The sequence below is a fragment of the Equus asinus genome, chromosome 20 (assembly GCF_041296235.1).
Source record: "Equus asinus isolate D_3611 breed Donkey chromosome 20, EquAss-T2T_v2, whole genome shotgun sequence".
Lineage (NCBI taxonomy): Eukaryota > Metazoa > Chordata > Mammalia > Perissodactyla > Equidae > Equus > Equus asinus.
Genome location: NC_091809.1, coordinates 22,651,427 through 22,668,460, shown reverse-complemented (window position 1 = coordinate 22,668,460; position 17,034 = coordinate 22,651,427). Strand labels below are relative to the sequence as shown.

The 17,034-nt window shown below is 49.2% G+C and overlaps 1 protein-coding gene across 2 annotated transcripts; it reads right to left on the bottom strand.

The window, feature by feature from the left end:
- Nucleotides 1–878: 878 nt before the first annotated feature.
- On the bottom strand, nucleotides 879–16,627 carry TSPAN16 (tetraspanin 16). Of its 2 annotated transcripts, XM_014865540.3 has the most exons (7): nucleotides 16,559–16,627; nucleotides 14,599–14,796; nucleotides 12,308–12,382; nucleotides 10,605–10,712; nucleotides 8,311–8,463; nucleotides 6,234–6,317; nucleotides 879–1,259 (listed from the first exon to the last, which is right to left on the bottom strand). In XM_014865540.3, the coding sequence occupies exons 1-7, from the start codon at nucleotides 16,625–16,627 to the stop codon at nucleotides 1,212–1,214; spliced, it is 735 nt and encodes a 244-aa protein (XP_014721026.1). In that variant the 3' UTR covers nucleotides 879–1,211. The 2 variants fall into 2 exon arrangements, with proteins under 2 accessions (XP_014721026.1, XP_014721028.1); XM_014865542.3 differs by lacking the exon at nucleotides 12,308–12,382.
- Between the last annotated feature and the right edge of the window lie 407 nt (nucleotides 16,628–17,034).

Sequence of the window (17,034 nt, the reverse complement as noted above, 5' to 3'; positions counted from 1 at the left end):
GCGACAGCAAATATGGCACGTGCCCATTTTATGCTCCTCAAAATCCCCCCAAAAGGAGAGAATTAGATGAACCACCGTTTTGCAATCCCCAATGATAGAATTGACTCAGGCCGCTATGGCCGTCGGATGAAGCCCTTGGTTTATTGCTTCTCAGCCGTGACCATGGCCACCGCTTAGAAGCGCCTGGGTAAAGGGAAGAAATCACCACGCCCAGGCCACAGCCCCGTCCAATTAAATCAGAAGATGGGGAGATGGGGTTCAGACCCAAGGGGTTCAAACGTACAGCCAGGGCTGAGAACAAGTGACGTAGAGGCGATATGGGGGGAAGAGGAACAAGGCAAAGGCGCCACAGAGAAGCAGCAGCAGGTCCAGAAGGCAGGGCACTCCCCAGCATTCCACACTCTTTCTGCAACAGATCGAAGGTAGGCGGGGTTGGGGAAGAGGAGAAAGAATCTGGAGCCGTGTTTCTCAAAGTGTGTTCCCTATACCAGCAACATCGGCTGGGAACTCGCTAGGAATGCAGATTCCTGGGCCCCCTCCAGGTCTGCCGAGCCAGAAGCTCTGAGGGTGGGGCCCGGACACCTGTGCTTTAACAGAACATCCAGAGGTTTCTAATTTATCCTCACCCCATTCCCTTGGGGGTTAGCTTTCAATGTCCGAATTTCGAGGGGGACGTAAACATTCCGTCAAGTGTGAGCATGGCATTATGCTTGCAAACATAATATGCAAATAAATAAAGATCCAAATATATACATTTTTAGAGATATGTGCCGAACAATGAGGGGGGGAAATGACATTGTGACTTGTTTGAAAATACTTCCTCAAGGGGGCAAAAGTGAGAATGAAACAAATATGTCAAACTTTTGGTGATTGTTGAATCTGGGTGATGAGTATGTGGGGGTTTCTTTGGATGAATTCTCTTGGCTTTTGTGAACCTTGAAGATTTTTTTCACAAAACAATTTATAAAACAAAAACGCTGCATGAGAAGGAAGGCTGGGTCATCCCGTTCAGGTACTTAGAACTGAAATCGTTGCCAGCTGGTGTGGAAAACAAAACGAAGGAGAAGGAGTCAGGATGACAGGGGTTCCCCTGATAATAAAAGCATTATGAATCTCCCTCCAAGAAGCAGGTGAGTGCCACAGAAAAGTAAAAATGAGACCACTGCTCCAGCAGCCAGGTGGGTCCAGGTGTCCTGTCCTCCCCAGGTCTGTCAGCCCAGCTTGGTGAACAGCAGCAAGGTGGCGAGAATTCCTGGCAGCTGAAATGGGAGAAGAAACACTGAACCAACTTGAGGGACCTCCAAACCCAAATCAAATCAGATACACAGAGAGGGGGAGCACCCTGCTCCGGAAAGGCAAGAGGCAAGGATTTACAGATGGCAGAATGTCCTTCAGGGCCAACTTGGAGAGAATTTGGACCTGTTACCACAATCAGTCTCAGCTGTGGGTAGAAGGTGGTGGCCCATCATGATGCCCATCAGTCATTCTCTCTTTACTTCCCCCAGATCCTGTCTCCACTCTCTTCTGCCCTCCCCCAGGTCCTGCAAACTACATTTCCCAGAATCCCCTGCTCGCTCACTTCCTGTTAGGTTTGGCCAATAGGAAGCACCAGCAGGCGATGGGTGGGCTGGAGGAAAGGTTGGGGTATTTCTCCATCAGTTGCTCCCACTCTTCTTCCCATCCTGAGCCCTCCATGACCAGAGCTGTGAGCAGATGACCCCTCCTCCTTGGCTCTTGCTGTCCTCACCTCTTCAGGCCTAGAAGTAAAAGGTCCCGTGTTGCTAGCCCCTGAGTGCCTCAACATCCCTCATTTTCCTTAACCCTGCCCACGCCTCTGGAAGGAGTTCCCTGGAAGCTTCTTAGAAGGACCATCTGGGGGCTGCATTCTGTTTCCTGCTGGGATCCTGACTGTTACGACCTCCTTGGGGAAGAGGGTGTTGTATAATTTGCATATACATAATCAATATTATAAATTTGTACAATGAAAAAAATACTCACTTTGAAAACACAAATCAGACTAATGAGAATGATCCATATTTCAGCTGGTGGTGATATAATGCGTGTGTATTCCTTACAATTCCCATATACAAGATCATGTCGTCTGTGAATAGATAATTTTCCTTCTTCCTTTCCAATCTGAATGCCTTTTATATCTGTTCCTTTTCTTTCTTTCTTTTTTTTTTTTTTTGAGGAAGATTAGCCCTGAGCTAACATCTGCTGCCAATCCTCCTCTTCTTGCTGAGGAACACTGGCCCTGAACTAACATCCATGCCCATCTTCCTCCACTTTACACATGGGACACCAACCACAGCATGGCTTGCCAAGCGGAGCCATGTCCGCACCCAGGATCCAAACCAGTGAACCCCAGGCCGCTGAAGCAGAACGTGCAAACTTAACTGCTGAGCCACTGGGCCAGCCCCTTATATCTTTTTCTTGCCCAATTGTCCTGGCTAGAATCTCCAGTACAATGTTCAATAGAAGTGGCAAGAGTGGATATCCTTGTCTTTGTTCTTGATTTTAGTTGGAAAATATTCAGTCTTTCACAATGAAGTGTGAAGTTATCTATGAATTTTTCACTGATGTCCTTTATGAGGTTGAGGACGTTCCCTGCTATTCCTGGATTGTTGAGTGTTTTTATTATGAAATGATGTGGATTTTGTCAAACGGCTTTTCTGCATCTATGGAGATGATCATGTGGTTTTGTCCTTTATTCTGTTACTATAGTGTGTTGCATCAATTGATATTTGTACGTTGAACCAGCCTTGCATTCCTGGGGTACATCTCACTTGGTCCTGGTGTATAATCCTTTCTATGTGTTGCTGGATTCAGTTTGCTAATATGTTTTTCAGGCTTTCTGCCTCTTTATCCACAAGAGTTATTGATCTGTGGTTTTCTTTTCTTATGATGTCTTGGAATAGCTTCATAGAGTAAGTTGGGACATAATGCTCCCTTTTTTATTTTTTGGAGGAGTTTTTGAAAAAAATGCTATTCTCCTTTCAATATTTGGTGGTATTCAACAGTGTGGCTATTTGGCCTGATCTTTTCTTTGTAGGAAGTCTTCTGGTTACTAATTTAATTTTTTTACTTTTTATAGGTCTATTCAGATTTTATATTTCTCCTTGAGTCAATTTTGGCAGTTTGTGTCTTTCTAGGAATTTGTCTATTTCATCTAGATTATCTAATTTGTTGGCATACAACTATTCACAGTATTCTCTTATAGTTTTTTTTGTCCCCCTAAAAGGCCAGTAGTGATGTCCCCTTCTTTCATTCCTGATTTTAGTAAATTGAGTCTTCTCTATTTTTTTCTTTTCTATCTGGTTCAACTTTATCATTTTGTTGACCTTTTCAAAGAACCAAATTCTGATTTCATTGCTTTTCTCTATTTCATTTATTTCCACTCTAATCTTTATTATTTTCCCTTTTGCTTGCTTTAGGTTTAGTCTTCCCTCTCTCTCTTTTTTTTAAAGACTGGCACCTGAGCTAACATCTGTTGCCAGTCTTCTTTTTTTTTTCTTCTTCTTCTCCCTAAAGACCCCCAGTACATAGTTGTATATTCTAGTTGTGAGTGCCTCTGGTTGTGCTATGTGGGACGCCGCCTCAGCATGGCCTGATGAGCGGTGCCATCTCACACCTGGGATCCAAACCGGCGAAACCCTGGGCCACCAAAGGGGAGTGCGCAAACTTCACCACTCGGCCACGGGGCTGGCCCCCTAGTTTTCTCTTCTTTGTCTAGTTTTGTAAGGTGAATGTTAGGTTATGTATTTGAAAACTTCATTCATTTTTTAATATAGGCATTTACAGCTATCAATTTCCCTCTAAGCACTGCTTTAGCTGCATCCATACATTTCGCTTTCAGGATTCTTTTTCTTTTTAGTTTGACTATACTATGTGTAGGTGTGGGTCTTTTTGCTTTATCCTCCTTGGAATTCATGGAGCTTCTTGGAGGTGTAGATCCATGATTTTCATCAAATTTGGAAAATTTTTGGCCATTATTTCTTCCAATATTCTTTCTGCCTTTTTCTTTCTCTCTTCCTGCCCTGGAATGCCATTCTACAGATGCTTGTGTGCTTGATTGTGTCCCACAGGCCTCCGAGGCTGTGTTCATTTTCTTCATTCTGTTTTCTTTCTGTTCCTCAACTGGATAATCTCACCTGACCACCCTCAAGTTCACTGATTCCTTCTTCTGAAAACTCAGATCACATGCTGAGCCACTCTACTGAATTTTCCGTTTAATTTTCCAGAATTTCTATTTGCTGCTTCTTAAAAAATCATTTCTGTCTCTATTGATCTTCTCTATTTGATCAAACATATTCTCATCTTCTCCTTTAGTTCTTTGAATATATTTATAACAGCTGATTTAAAGTATTTGTCTAGGAAATCCAACATCTGGGCTTCCATCTAGGGCAGTTTCTATTGACTGATTTTTTTTTTTTCCTGTGTATTGGCCACACTTTCTTGTTCCTTTGCCTGTCTCATAACTTTTTGTTGAAAACTGGACATTTTAAATACTATAATGTGGTCCTTTGAAAATCACTCTCCCCTGCCCCGACTCCCCAGGGGTTTTTTCGTATTGCTGTTTGTGGTTGCTGCTGCTGCTGTTTGCTTGTTCGGTGACTCTCTGGGACTGATTCTGCAAAGTCTTTGTTGTGTGCAGTCACTGAAACTCCTGCCTGGTTAGCCTAGTGTTTGAGGTGAGAGTTTTCCTTTTTCAAAAGGGAAACCTGACTTTTGAAAGTTCAGCGATATTCTGCCAATATTTATTGCGTCATCCATTCTGCCCATGAGAAACCATACTTCATTCTATCTTTACAATCTAGATAGTGAGTGTAAAAAGTAGGGCCAATTTAATTGAAAAGAACTTCCATTTACTGCCCTGGATTATCAGTTCATTCTTTTCTCCCTGGGGCCTGTCTGGGTGGAGCTCTGAGCCAAGATTCCTCCTCGGACAGGGTCAGGGATGAGAACAGCTCTGTACATAGTGTTTCCATGGTGACTGGCCTTTGAGCATCTCTGGTGGTGTACAGGACCACCTTTCAGCCACTCCCTCACTGTAATCCTTGCCTTGAGTGGATGACAATCAGGACCTCCCTGGAGCTGATGACGATAATTTCCCAGAGTCGGCTCATGCTTGCTGATTTCCCAGAATCAGAGCATTGTGCACAGCCTCTGACGTACTCCACCTCACGAATGACTCCCAACAATTGCACAGCCCGGTTTACAAATGAGGGAGGCCATGATCCTGACTCTCAGCCAGAGAACTAGTGCGTGACATAACAGGGCTGGAGTTCTGAGCCCCAGCACTTGCCCACCCAGGCCTCCTACCAGGTAAGAGTGGGCCAGACCTGACAGGTGGATGGAGAGGGCAGATCCCCAGACTAAGCTGTTCCTCATCTGAATCAGGTCTGAGGCCCCCAGCACCCTCATGCCTTCCCTCCTTTCTGGGGGAACCATTAGTGATCACAGTAATTAATCGCCCTGCTTAAAATGAGCTCCCCTCTCCTCTTCCCAGCTGTATAGTTCTCCTTAACACATATCACTATCATATAATATATTTGCCAATTTTAAAAATCATATTTCTTGTCTTTTAGAATGTCAGCCCCATGAAGGCGGGGATTTTTGTCTCTTTGGCTCATTGCTGTAGCCCCAGTGCCTACAACATTGCCTAGACACAGTAAGTTTTCAGTAAAGCTTGTGGAGTGCAAAAGTGAATGTTAAAACCCTTCTAATGGCTTTCCATCATTTTCAGAATACAAGCCAAACCCCTCCCTACAGCCCATAAGGCTTTGTATGATCTACCCCCGTCAACTCCCTGAACTCATCACCCCCTACCATCCTCCTTGCTCACCCTGTTCCAGCTACAGGGGCCTCACTGCTGGTCCTTGAATAAGCCAAGCTTATCGCTGCCTCAGGGCCTTTGCACCAGCTGTTCCCACTGTCTTCTCCCATATATATACATGGTTTTCCCTCACCTCCTCAGGTCAGTAGTCAAATGTGACCTCCTCAGAGTGGCCATCTCTTATTCCCTTCCCTATCCCATTGCCCTGTTTTACTTCCTTCCCAGCAGAAACCTTTAACTGAATGATCATCCATCCCCCCCATTTGAATGTCAGCTTCACCAGAGCAGGGAGTTTGTCTTTTGTCACTGCTGTGTGTCCAGTGCCCAGGACACTGCTTTACACACAGTGGGTGCTCAATAAAAGAGCTCAGTGTGTCCCAGAGGGGCTGGGCCTTACCTGGATCACTGCCGCCCCCAGTGAGCCCCCGCTTAGGTTGAAACTCTGAGTCTTGGTTATTTCCAGGAGCTTGGGCAAACAGCCCTGAGGACACAAACATCAAAGCAGGCGGGACCTGGTTAGGGGCCCGTGAACTCCAAGCCCCCGTCAACGCCCACCCATCGGGCCACCCAAACTCCTCTCGGATTCAGGGAGTACAAGAGGACAAAGACACAAGGACCTTGGCTCTTTTCTCACTTGACTGCCCCCCACCCCACCCCAGCACCTTCCCTGGTATCCTTGTTCCCCCTCAACTCCAGAACCTACCACTCACTCCTCTGTATCCATCTGTGCTGACCTCCAACTGTGGTGATTAAGAGTATGAGCAGATGCCCCAAGTTATTGCTACCTGCATGACCTTGGAGGAGTCACTAGACTTCTCTGTACCTCAGTTTCCTCAACGGTAACTGGGACCAAATGGATCTGCCTCACAAGACTTTTGTGAGGATTAAAAGAAAGAATCTATATGAAGCATAGCAGTAGCCTGACACATAGTCAGCATTCAGTAACTGTTAGTTATTTCTGAGTGCTCTTTACATATGAGCAGCACCTTCAAAGCCCTTTACATGTATTTTCTCACTCATTTCTTACTACACCCCCATGAGGTAGGTACTGTTTTTTTCTCTGGTTTATAGGTGAAGAAACTGAGGTTCAGAGAGTTAAGAGATCAAACAGTGGGTGGGCGGGGCAGCCACCCGCAGGTAATGGGGCCTCCACCTGCTATTCTGCCTTCACTGAGATACTCCTCCTCCCAGGCCCCTGGCACTTCTTGCTTCTGGAAGCTTGGGCTGCCTTGAGCTCACTGTTGACACAGTTCAGTGCTCCCCTCCACTCATTAGGCATTTATCAAGTGCCTACTGTGTTCTGGGCACTGAACTGGATGCTGGCAACCCAGCCATGTACAAAACAGACGAAATCCCTGCTTTGGTGGGGCTGACGTTTGGGTGGGGAAAACAAGTAATAAGCAAGTACAGCAATACCACTGTCAGGTGGTGATCAAGCCTGGGGCAGACGCTGAAGCAGAGTAAGGAGACGGAGCGTGATGGTGAGTCAGGGGGCGGATGCTTTTATGGAGAGGAGGTCAGGAACAGCCTCACCGAGGCCGTGACCATTAAGCACAGATTTGAAAGAGATGAGGTAGGAAGACATCTTGGGGAAAAGTGTTCCAGGCAGAGGGAACAGCCTGTGCAAAGGCCCTGAGGCAAGCATGTGCCTGATGTGTTTGCATATCAGTGAGGAGGACAGTGTGACTGGAACAGAATGAGTGAGGGGATGAGTGGGAGGAGGCAAGGTCAGGAGGTGACACGCAGGTTGTGCAGGGCACACTGGGCCAGCGTGTGGCCCCATGTCCAATTCTCAAGCCCTGGCCTGGGACTTGCCCCGGCCCATTCTCTACAGCGTCTGGCTCCCAGCAGGAGCCGTTCCATGTGAATGGCTATGTCATGAATGGTTCCTATTCTTCCCTCAGGGAAGATCCCTGTGGTCACTCACCTGCAGCAGGAGTTAAAGGGAAGCTGGGGGGAGGGTTGGAAGCCCAGCTCCACCACCCCCTGGCTGTGGAAACCTTTGTTTGCCTCAGTCTCCTCATCTGGAAAATGGGAGAAGAGCAGTCCCCACCTCGAGGGGTGCGCTGGGGATCAAACTCACAAAGCAAGGGGCCCGTCGTGTGGCTGCCATCACTATTGTGAGGATGATCATGTGTCATCATTGCTGCAACTCGATTTCTGTGTGTGGCAGGCGGTGTGGCCCAGGCAGTGGACTCAGACCAACATGGATTCAAATCCCAGCTCTTCTGAAGCCATGTGACCTTGAGACCATCACGGCCCCTCCCCGAGCCTCAGTTTCCCCATCTGGGAAGTGGGAATGGCAACCCTAACTCCTCAAGGCCGTGTGGTCGAAATGAGTTGAACACACCAGGAGAGCTGCTTTCTCTCTCCCCCAGACCCTTTTGCTGGGGTCCCTGAAAATATGCCATTTCTATAACAGTCCCCAGCCCTCGGGGTCTATCGAGGCGATGCCCAGCAAAATCTCCGGTTACCTCCTGGTGGATGATGTCTGTGGACACATTGTGCCCATCACAGGCCACGGTCTGGATGGATTTACAGCAACTCCTGGGGTAGGCGTGACCCGTCATCATTTCAAAGGAGGAGCCAGAAAAATCCGTGTAGTTTTGCACTCCACAGCACTTTAGCTACAGAAAAGACAAGAAACACTTGAAGCTCCCTTTCAAATATTAAATAATAAACACAATAGAAACCCCAGTCACCATGGCTACAATATTCCAGGGCCAGCTGTGCTACATGCATACCTTACTCCCCCCAGGTCATGGCTCAGAACCCTCCATGGCTCCCATCTTCCTTGGGGTAAAAGCTGAACTCACCATGGCCCACAGGCCCAGCACAATCTGCCCTGTCACCTCCAGGCCCTCATCTCACCCCACTCGCCCTTTTTCTCAGCTCCACCCGCGCTGGTCTCCTCGCTGTTCCTCAAACACACTTATCAGGCTCAGGCCACCAGCCTCAGGGCCTTTAGACAGGCTGTTCCCTCAAACATCTTCAGGGCTCCCCCCCTCGCTTCATTCAGATCTCTGTTCAAATGTTGCTCCTCAGAAAGGCCTGCCCAGACCCGTCTTTCCAAGTTAGCCGCAACCCCTGTATCAGTCAGGCTGGGGGAAGTGATGCTGCGTAACAAGCAGCCCCTGTATCTCGACAGTTCACTTCTCCCTCATGCCACACACCCGTCACAACTTGGCAGGTGAGCTCAGTTTCTCAAAGTCACTCGGGGACTCAGGCGGATGGAGCGGTCGCCATCTGGATGGTTCCACTTTGGTGGCAAAATGGAAGAGCTCTGGAGGGGCCGTGCACTGGCCATGAAATGTGCCAGTTTGGCAGGAAGTGAGACACATCACTTCTGCTCATAGCTCATTGGCTGGAACATGTCATGTGACCCCCAACCAACTATCTGGAAGCCAGGACAGGCCATCCCACTGTGTGCTAAAGTAGGTGACAAATAGCACTTATGAGTCAACCAAACCCTCCCCTCCTATGAGCTTGTTTTTCTTCACAGACTTATCACCCCTGACCAATGTCTACCTGGTGGTTTTTTGTCCATCTCCGCACTCAAGCGTCAGCAGCACAGGGCACGGATTTTGTTTTATGCCTTCCTGGGTGCCCAGAGCCCTGAACAGGGCTCAGCGTGGGCCCCTCTCGAGCCTGGACATGACCCCACGGCAGTTCCTGGGCCCAAGACTCACAGGTGAAATAGCCCTAGAAACAGGCAGAGGCTGTCCCCTCCCTGGGTCCCAGACCCCCTCCTCAGCTGCCTGCACCAAGAGCTCAGATGACACTTGGAGGTGCTCTTGCTCCTCAAACAGCAAGACTCAAGATGTGAGTCTCAGCACCTCCCACCCAAGAGGAGGGGTACTATCATAAAAATATAAAAAACAGAGGGGCTGGCCCAGTGGCATAGTGGTTAAGTTTGTGTGCTCTGCTTTGGCAGCCAGGGGTTCACTGGTTCAGATCCCAGGCACAGATCTACACATCGCTCATCAAGCCATGCTGTGGTGGTGTCCCACATACAAAATAGAGGAGGATTGGCACAGCTGTTAGCTCAGGGCCAATCTTCCTCACCCAACAAAAAAAGAAAGAAAAAACAAGTGTTGACAAGGATGTGGAGAAACTGGAACCCTTGTGCTTTGCTGATGGGAACGTAAAATGGTGTAGATGCTATAGAAAACAGTATGGAAATTCCTCAAAAAATTAAGCATAGAATTACCATATGATCCAGCAATTCCACTTCTGAGTACAGACGTATAAGAATCGAAAGCAGGGACTTGCACAGACATTTGCACATCCATGTTCCTAGCAGCGTGATTCACAGTAGCCAAAAGGTGGGAGGAACTCAAGTGTCCATTGATGGAAGAATGGACCAACAAAATACGACGGAATATTATTCAGCCTTAAAAAGGAAGGGAATTCTGACACAGGCTACATTGATGAACTTTGAGGACATTACGCTAAGTGAAAGAAACCAGTCACACAAACACAAATACTGTGTGACTACACCCATAGGAGGTCCCGGGAGGAGTCATATCCACAGAGACAGGAAGTAGGATGGTGGCGCCGCGGGATTGGGGGGTGGGGGGAGTTGGTGTTTAATGGGGCCAGAGCTTCAGTTTTGCAGGATGAAGAGTTCTGGAGATGGATGGTGGCGATGGTTGTGCAACATTGTTAATGTACTTAATGCCACTGAACTGGACACTTCAAAATGGTTAAAATGGTATATTTATGTTTATGTCTATTTTCCCATGTTAAAAAAAGATGTAACTCTCACCTTCTCCATGACCGAGTTCCAGTCCGTGGAATAGTCATCGGGCTCGTTGAAACCTTTATAGTTCATCCTCAGGGTCACAACGTTGTGCTCCAAGCCCATGTCTTGAACCTCAAAGATAAAACAGGAAGGCATACAAAATAGCCAGGCGCCCCAGGTGGGGAGGTTTCTTGGGGACAGAGAGGGCTGGTGTGGATTTCCTTTCGGCTTCCCTCATGTTCCCTGCCCTCAGCCATGGGTCTGCGCTGGAGGCAGGTGAACCCAGGCGACCATCGCCCCCGAGAGAGGGACCCGGGGGAGAGCGTGGGTCTGGAGCCCGTGGCATCTGGTAGTACTGATCAGAAATGAGTCTGAATCATTTGCTCTTTCCAATCGCCCACACACCCACCACGCCCCCGATTTGGCTGTAACTCGATTAAAGTCTTGAATAGCAACTTTAGCAACAGCAGCTCTCTCTCTCTGCACAAAGGAGCAAATTTAATTTTCTATTTTTTAAACAAAGGTCTAAATAAAAAAATGTTTTTCCGAAGAGGTGATGCAGGCACATGGTTCGAAATTCACAAAGCACAGAAGGGGAGCCCATGCAAAGGCTCCCTCCCACCTTTTTCTCCCAGCCAACCAAGTTCCTCCCCCTCCACGACGATGACTGTCACTGTTTCCTGTGTCCCAAATGAGATCTTCTATGTGTGCCAAAGCAAAGTCTATTCTCCTTATTTTCCTTCTTGCTTTCTACTACTCTCATTGTTCTGCCTCTGCCTGTTCTTAGCAAGAGCAGCAGAGGCTCCTGGGGGCCCTGCCCAGCGTGTCCCGGTGGCCTCTGTCATTTCTCTGCGCGCCGAGCCTGGGGGCCTCTCCGGCGCAAGCGCCCTGGGAGCAGCCCCTCAAGGGATAGTCATACCGCAGCTCCCTCGCCCCTTGCTGGGGAAACAGGCGCGCGTTCTGCGTTCCATCCCAGACATCCCTCAGCAGGACTGAATCCAGGTACCCACAGGGTCACCTTTTAAGGACTGCGCTCCCTTCTCTGCCTCACTTCCCTGTCCCCTACAGGTGTTTCTTGGGATCTCCTCTCAAATAAACCAGCCTTCCAAACCTTGTCTCGGGATGGACTTCTGGGGGGGACACAAATGTGGACATGGTTCTGTGCTGGAAAATGCACCATCTCGTGCATATGGGGCCTCTTTCCTCCTTTCCACCTGCATCAGACTCCCTGGTCTGGATTCTTACACATTCAGCTTGGATGCTCACTAGGCTGGCGGCAATCTGTTGCACGTGCTGGTACATACGTCATTCTGCACCCGACCAAGCTAATCTTTGGATGAATCCGCGAGATGGGATGGTTGGGTCAAAGTGTCCAGACTTTGTCATTTTGATGCATTTTGCTAACTAGCCCCCTGTTTTGAACACATTTCAAAGCTCCAATAACTTTTACAGCTTTTCCCATTACCTCCTCCCGACCCCTCACCCCAAAGGCGGGAGAGATGGTCAAACGGACTCGGCCAGTTTCTTGAGGCCTTCGAGGGCAGGGCTGAAGTTTTCGGCTTTCACATCGTCCAGGTGCGGATCTCCGGCCCTGGGGACCGGCGGGTGGGCCATCACCGGGTCCCCAGGAGAGGCGCCCAGCGTGGGCGGCTCCAGAGGGAGGGGCGGGGCGCCTATTGATTCTGTTTATTCCTAACGCAGAGGGGGAGAAGCACCGCTGTACTTACAGTGGGTAAGAACCCAAGGACCACCGAGGTGACCCCGATTTCCATGATGAGAATGAAAATCATGAACAACGAACACTGGAAGACACAGAGGGGGGTGGGGGGGCTGCTCAGCCGCTTCCGGGAGGGGGGGCTGCCCCTCCCCTACCCCCCCCCCCCCCCCCCCCCCCGCCCCGCTTCCCCCGCTCCCAGGCCATGTGGCCTCTGCAGTCTGAAAGGACTCACGCCTGGGGCTGCAGGTATTTCTTTCCTGCCTCGCCTTCCAGCAGGTGGTACAGGATACTGGCAGTGCGGTATTCTTAGGAGCCGCTCGCTGGGCGCCCATTTCTCGCCCAGCACTTTCTGGGCGTCCAGGAGGCCTCAGTGGGGATCAGTGGGGACCTCCCGGTGAAGTAAAGGCTGAATGTGCAGACAGCAGGGGCCGGTGGAGAACAGGAGGGACGGTGGGGAGGAGAAGCAGGCCAGGAAACCTCAGACCCGCAAATGGGGGGAGAGGGGATGGGGCTAAAGGGGAGATGCGGGGCCACAGGTCGGTGGGTGCCAGGGGAAAATGCCAACATTGGCTGGCTTCTGTTTCCGCTGACATTCACATGCATGGTGGAAGATAATGGGGCATACGGCAAGCAGAGGGGACGTCTTGAAGTCATCCATGAAGAAGAAACCGCCACCCAACCTGGGCCTCGGTTTCCCCACCCGTACAACGTGGGAGTGGGACCAGCTTAAGGGATCTCAGTGGGCTCTATGGAGCTTCTGGAAGCAAAGTCAGCTCAACTCCCGGCTCCCCTTGCATCTGTTTGCGTCTATGCCTATTATCATTATTGTTGTTGTTATTATTACTAAAATCTGCTTGATAGTTCAGGCTTTGAGTGGCTGGATTGGCCAATGGCTGTGCTTGTCTTGCTTTGACACCGAGAGGCAGGAGAGCACAGTGGATGCACACCTGGGGCTGTCCCCACAGCCCACAAGGGCAAACGTGCCTTTGGGGCTTAGCAGTTGTGGGACCCCAGACGAGTGGCTCATGTACCAGACTGTGAAGATTAATAACATTCCTATCTCTCTGCCTCTGGGTGACTGAGCCGGCCCGAGGACAGATATCCAGGCATTAGCAAGCCCTGTCTGCTCCATCTTCAGAATCTGTCCCAAATCTGCCCACTTCTCACCCGCTCCATGGCCCCACCGTGTCCAGCCATCACTCTGTCCCACCTGGACCAACACAGTCCCTCTGCCCATGTCCCTCCACATGCTGTCCCCCCCACAGCCACCAGAGGGCGCCTGTAAGCACCTGAGTCAGGGCCCTTCTTCTGCCCAGAACACTCTGTGGCTCCCACTGCCATCAAAAGGACTTTGGTTTTGAGTGAGGTCTTGGGGGCTCTGAAGGGACAGATGCTGAGGGTAAAGCCGATCAGACTTGGCGATGGGTTGGACGTGGGGTGTGAGAGAGAGGACGCCTGGATTCCTCCAACTTTGACTGTGGGTAAAATAGTGTCCACATCATATTGAAGATAAAATGACATATTGCAGGCACGGGACCTGTCTGATAAATATTTGCTGAACGGATTAATTAAGAAAGAAAACAAGAGATGATGGAGCTTCAGGTGTGTGTGTGGGCTGCTTCTAACAATGAAGGTCATTTGTGCTCTGGGAGACGAGTAGAGAAGATGCTGGTGACAGATGTGGGACAATCCCCTTCAACAGGATTCTAAGGGAAATGGGAATGGGGAACAAGCAGCTGGATTTGGGGGACCTGTGTAGCCGAAGCCGCATGTGAGAATGAGTAAGACGTATAATATCTGTGCCGTGCTGTCTGCACGGTCATGCTGGAAACTTTCACACCCCGTGTACTTGAACATGTACTCGTGCACACAGGGCAACTGCAAGTGTTGTGTTTGTGGGGGACATACACATGGAACAGAGAGCAGTGGAGGACTGGATGGGCCACTCAGTAATGAGGATGGTAGGTCACCTAGCTGGGAAAAAAATAAAATAGAACCAGACCCCTCCCTCACACCACACACACAATCAAACTCTGGAGGGCTACAAAGCTAACAGTGAGGAAGCAGAACTTAAAATTATGGGAAGAAAAACTAGGAGAGCATAATGGATGACGCTGGGCAGGGGAGGGGTTTTGAATGAGACACGTCCTAAAGGGAAAGAGGGACACATCTGATGCCATCAAGTGAGATGCCATAAACACTATAAAATAGTGGATGGCGGTGGCCGAGGGCTGCAGCCTCTGCAGTGAGGGCTTTGTATGTGATGAGGGAGTTTGGGGTCCGTGTGCAGATCCAACTTACAAACAGGAGCGTGCCTCTGTTCTCTTTGGTAACCCCGTACCACCCAGTGAAGCTGAGCAGGACCGTGATGCAGCCCAACACCAGACACAGGTAGCCAACGTGATGCAGGTGTGCATGGGAGAGCCCGAGGACCCTCGTTAGGGCAGCTCCTCTGAACTTGACATAGAAGCCCAGCCCAATGAGGACCACACCAGACACCTTCAGCACAGAAATCAGACAGGGAAAAGTGTCTGTTAGTTACACACGAGCAGAACTCTCCTGGGGGTCGGGGGAGGAGGAGCAAAGGCCAATAAAATCAGCAAAAACATTAAAAAAATGATAATACCCAGAGTGAGTGAGGATGCAGAGAAACATTCTCATACATTGCAGCTAGAAACAAACTTTTGTGGGGGGAGTGGGGAAGGACAGCTTGCAATTCATGTTTAAAACATTAAAGATTTTATGGTAAAAACCTTTACCTAGAAATTCCATTTCTAGATATTCAGACTAAAGAAAATAGTCACCTATGTGCCTCAGTACCAGGATGCCCAGGAATGTTTGTTAAGGACAAAACGTAAGAAATAACCTGAGCAACCAATAATACAGAGTCAGTAGGTAAACCGTGGCACAGCCATGCAACGGGATCCTAGACAGTTGTTTTAAATGATGCTATAGGACAAGGGTTGGCAATTTTTTTTTCTGAAAAGCCCCAGATATTGTGAGCTTTGCAAGCCACAGGTCTCTGTTGAAATGACTCAGCTCTTCTGGTGTAGCTCAAAAGCAGCCAGTCACAATCCCTAAACAAATTTATTTTATTTACCCAGAAGCTTTATCTATATTTCCAAGGCTGTAGGTTGCTGATCCCTATTGCAAGAGAATGTTTATTGATTTGGAAAGAATTTTTTTTAAGATTTTATTTTTCCTTTTCTTCCAAAGCCCCCAAGTACATAGTTGTGTATTTTTAGCTGTGGGTCCTTCTAGTTGTGACATGTGGGACACCGCCTCAGCATGGCCCAACGAGCAGTGCCATGTCTGCATCCAGGGCTCGAACCAGCAAAACCCTGGGCCGCCAAAGCTGAGGGCGCAATCCTAACCACTCGGCCATGGGGCCAGCCCCTGGAAAGATGTTTTTAATGCCTTAATAAGTTTTTGAAAAAGTAGATTGGGGCTGGCCCAGTGGCATAGTGGTTAAGTTTGGTGTGCTCTGCTTCAGCGGCCCACGTTCGGTTCCCGGGTGCAGACCTACACCACTCGACCGTCAGTGGCCATGCTGTGGCGGTGACCCACAAACAAAATAGAGGAAGATTGGCAATAGATGTTATTTCAGGGCGAATCTTCCTCAGCAAAATATATATATATATATATATATATATATATATATATAAATGTCTGGAAGGATATAATCATGATGCTATTTATTGAGCAATGTGCCCATGACAGGTATAAGCCGTTTAAATGCCCTGTCTCATTTAATTCCCATCAAAATGTTACAATATAGGTAATAAGATGAGGAGGAGGAGCAATATTTGGTATCCTTCTGCTTCGTGCCGGCCTTTCCTTATACTGTTCTGCTATAAGGAGACTTCCTTCTTGAACAATGCACATTCTGGGTTACTTGTATAGTAAGAGAAAAACGTTTTGAAAAATTTAAAGGACCAAGAAAACAACCACTCCCTCCTGTCTTTCCCCCAAACAATTTAGTTTTCTGCAGGATTTGACTGGGAGCCGAGCTCCTCCCCCCCCCCCCACCCCGGGGTCCCCCAGACCACACTCCTCTGGCTCCGTTTCAGCAGCTCTGGGTCGATGGAGGTTACGCCTGTTCCCGCGTCCTGCTCCTCGTCTGTCTGCCCTACATCCCTCTTCCCTGGGGACCACAGATCCGGATGCCAATGAATTTGGATCAACTTATTTCTGTCTTCGAGGGAGCCAGCCATGGAGGAAGGGCTGCAAAGCCCCAGGGCCTGGGTTGTGACATACTTACAGCGGTGATGCCATTGAAGAAAGATGATAGCTTCTTGAAGGAAGAATACGGAGGGTGTGTTTCAGCCATGTTGGCCAGACAGGGGTGCCCTGAACGTTTAAGTCAGCATCTTCTTAAGCCTCTGGGCTGCTGCTTCCCAAGGTGGTACAGGTCTGGGGTGGGGGCCACCAAAGCTGACTTGCTCTGTCCCTCCCTCTCCTGACTGCCTGATCGTCTGCCAGGGAGGGGACCCCGTGGCTGCCCCTCCTCAGTCATCAGCCTTTATCACATCACAATCGGATGTGGGAGCAAGGCTCACGGTGTCCAGGAAGCAGGTGCCCCAAACTGCCCTCTACTGGATTCTCACCCGCAAATAGGACCCACCAGGGGTGGAGAAAAGGCTGCGTGGGGACCCTCCAGATGCCCCCCAGGCCCTGTGGGCACAGTGCTCAGCACTGACCACTCATGTGGTTGATCCCGCGCCCCGCCCCCCGCCC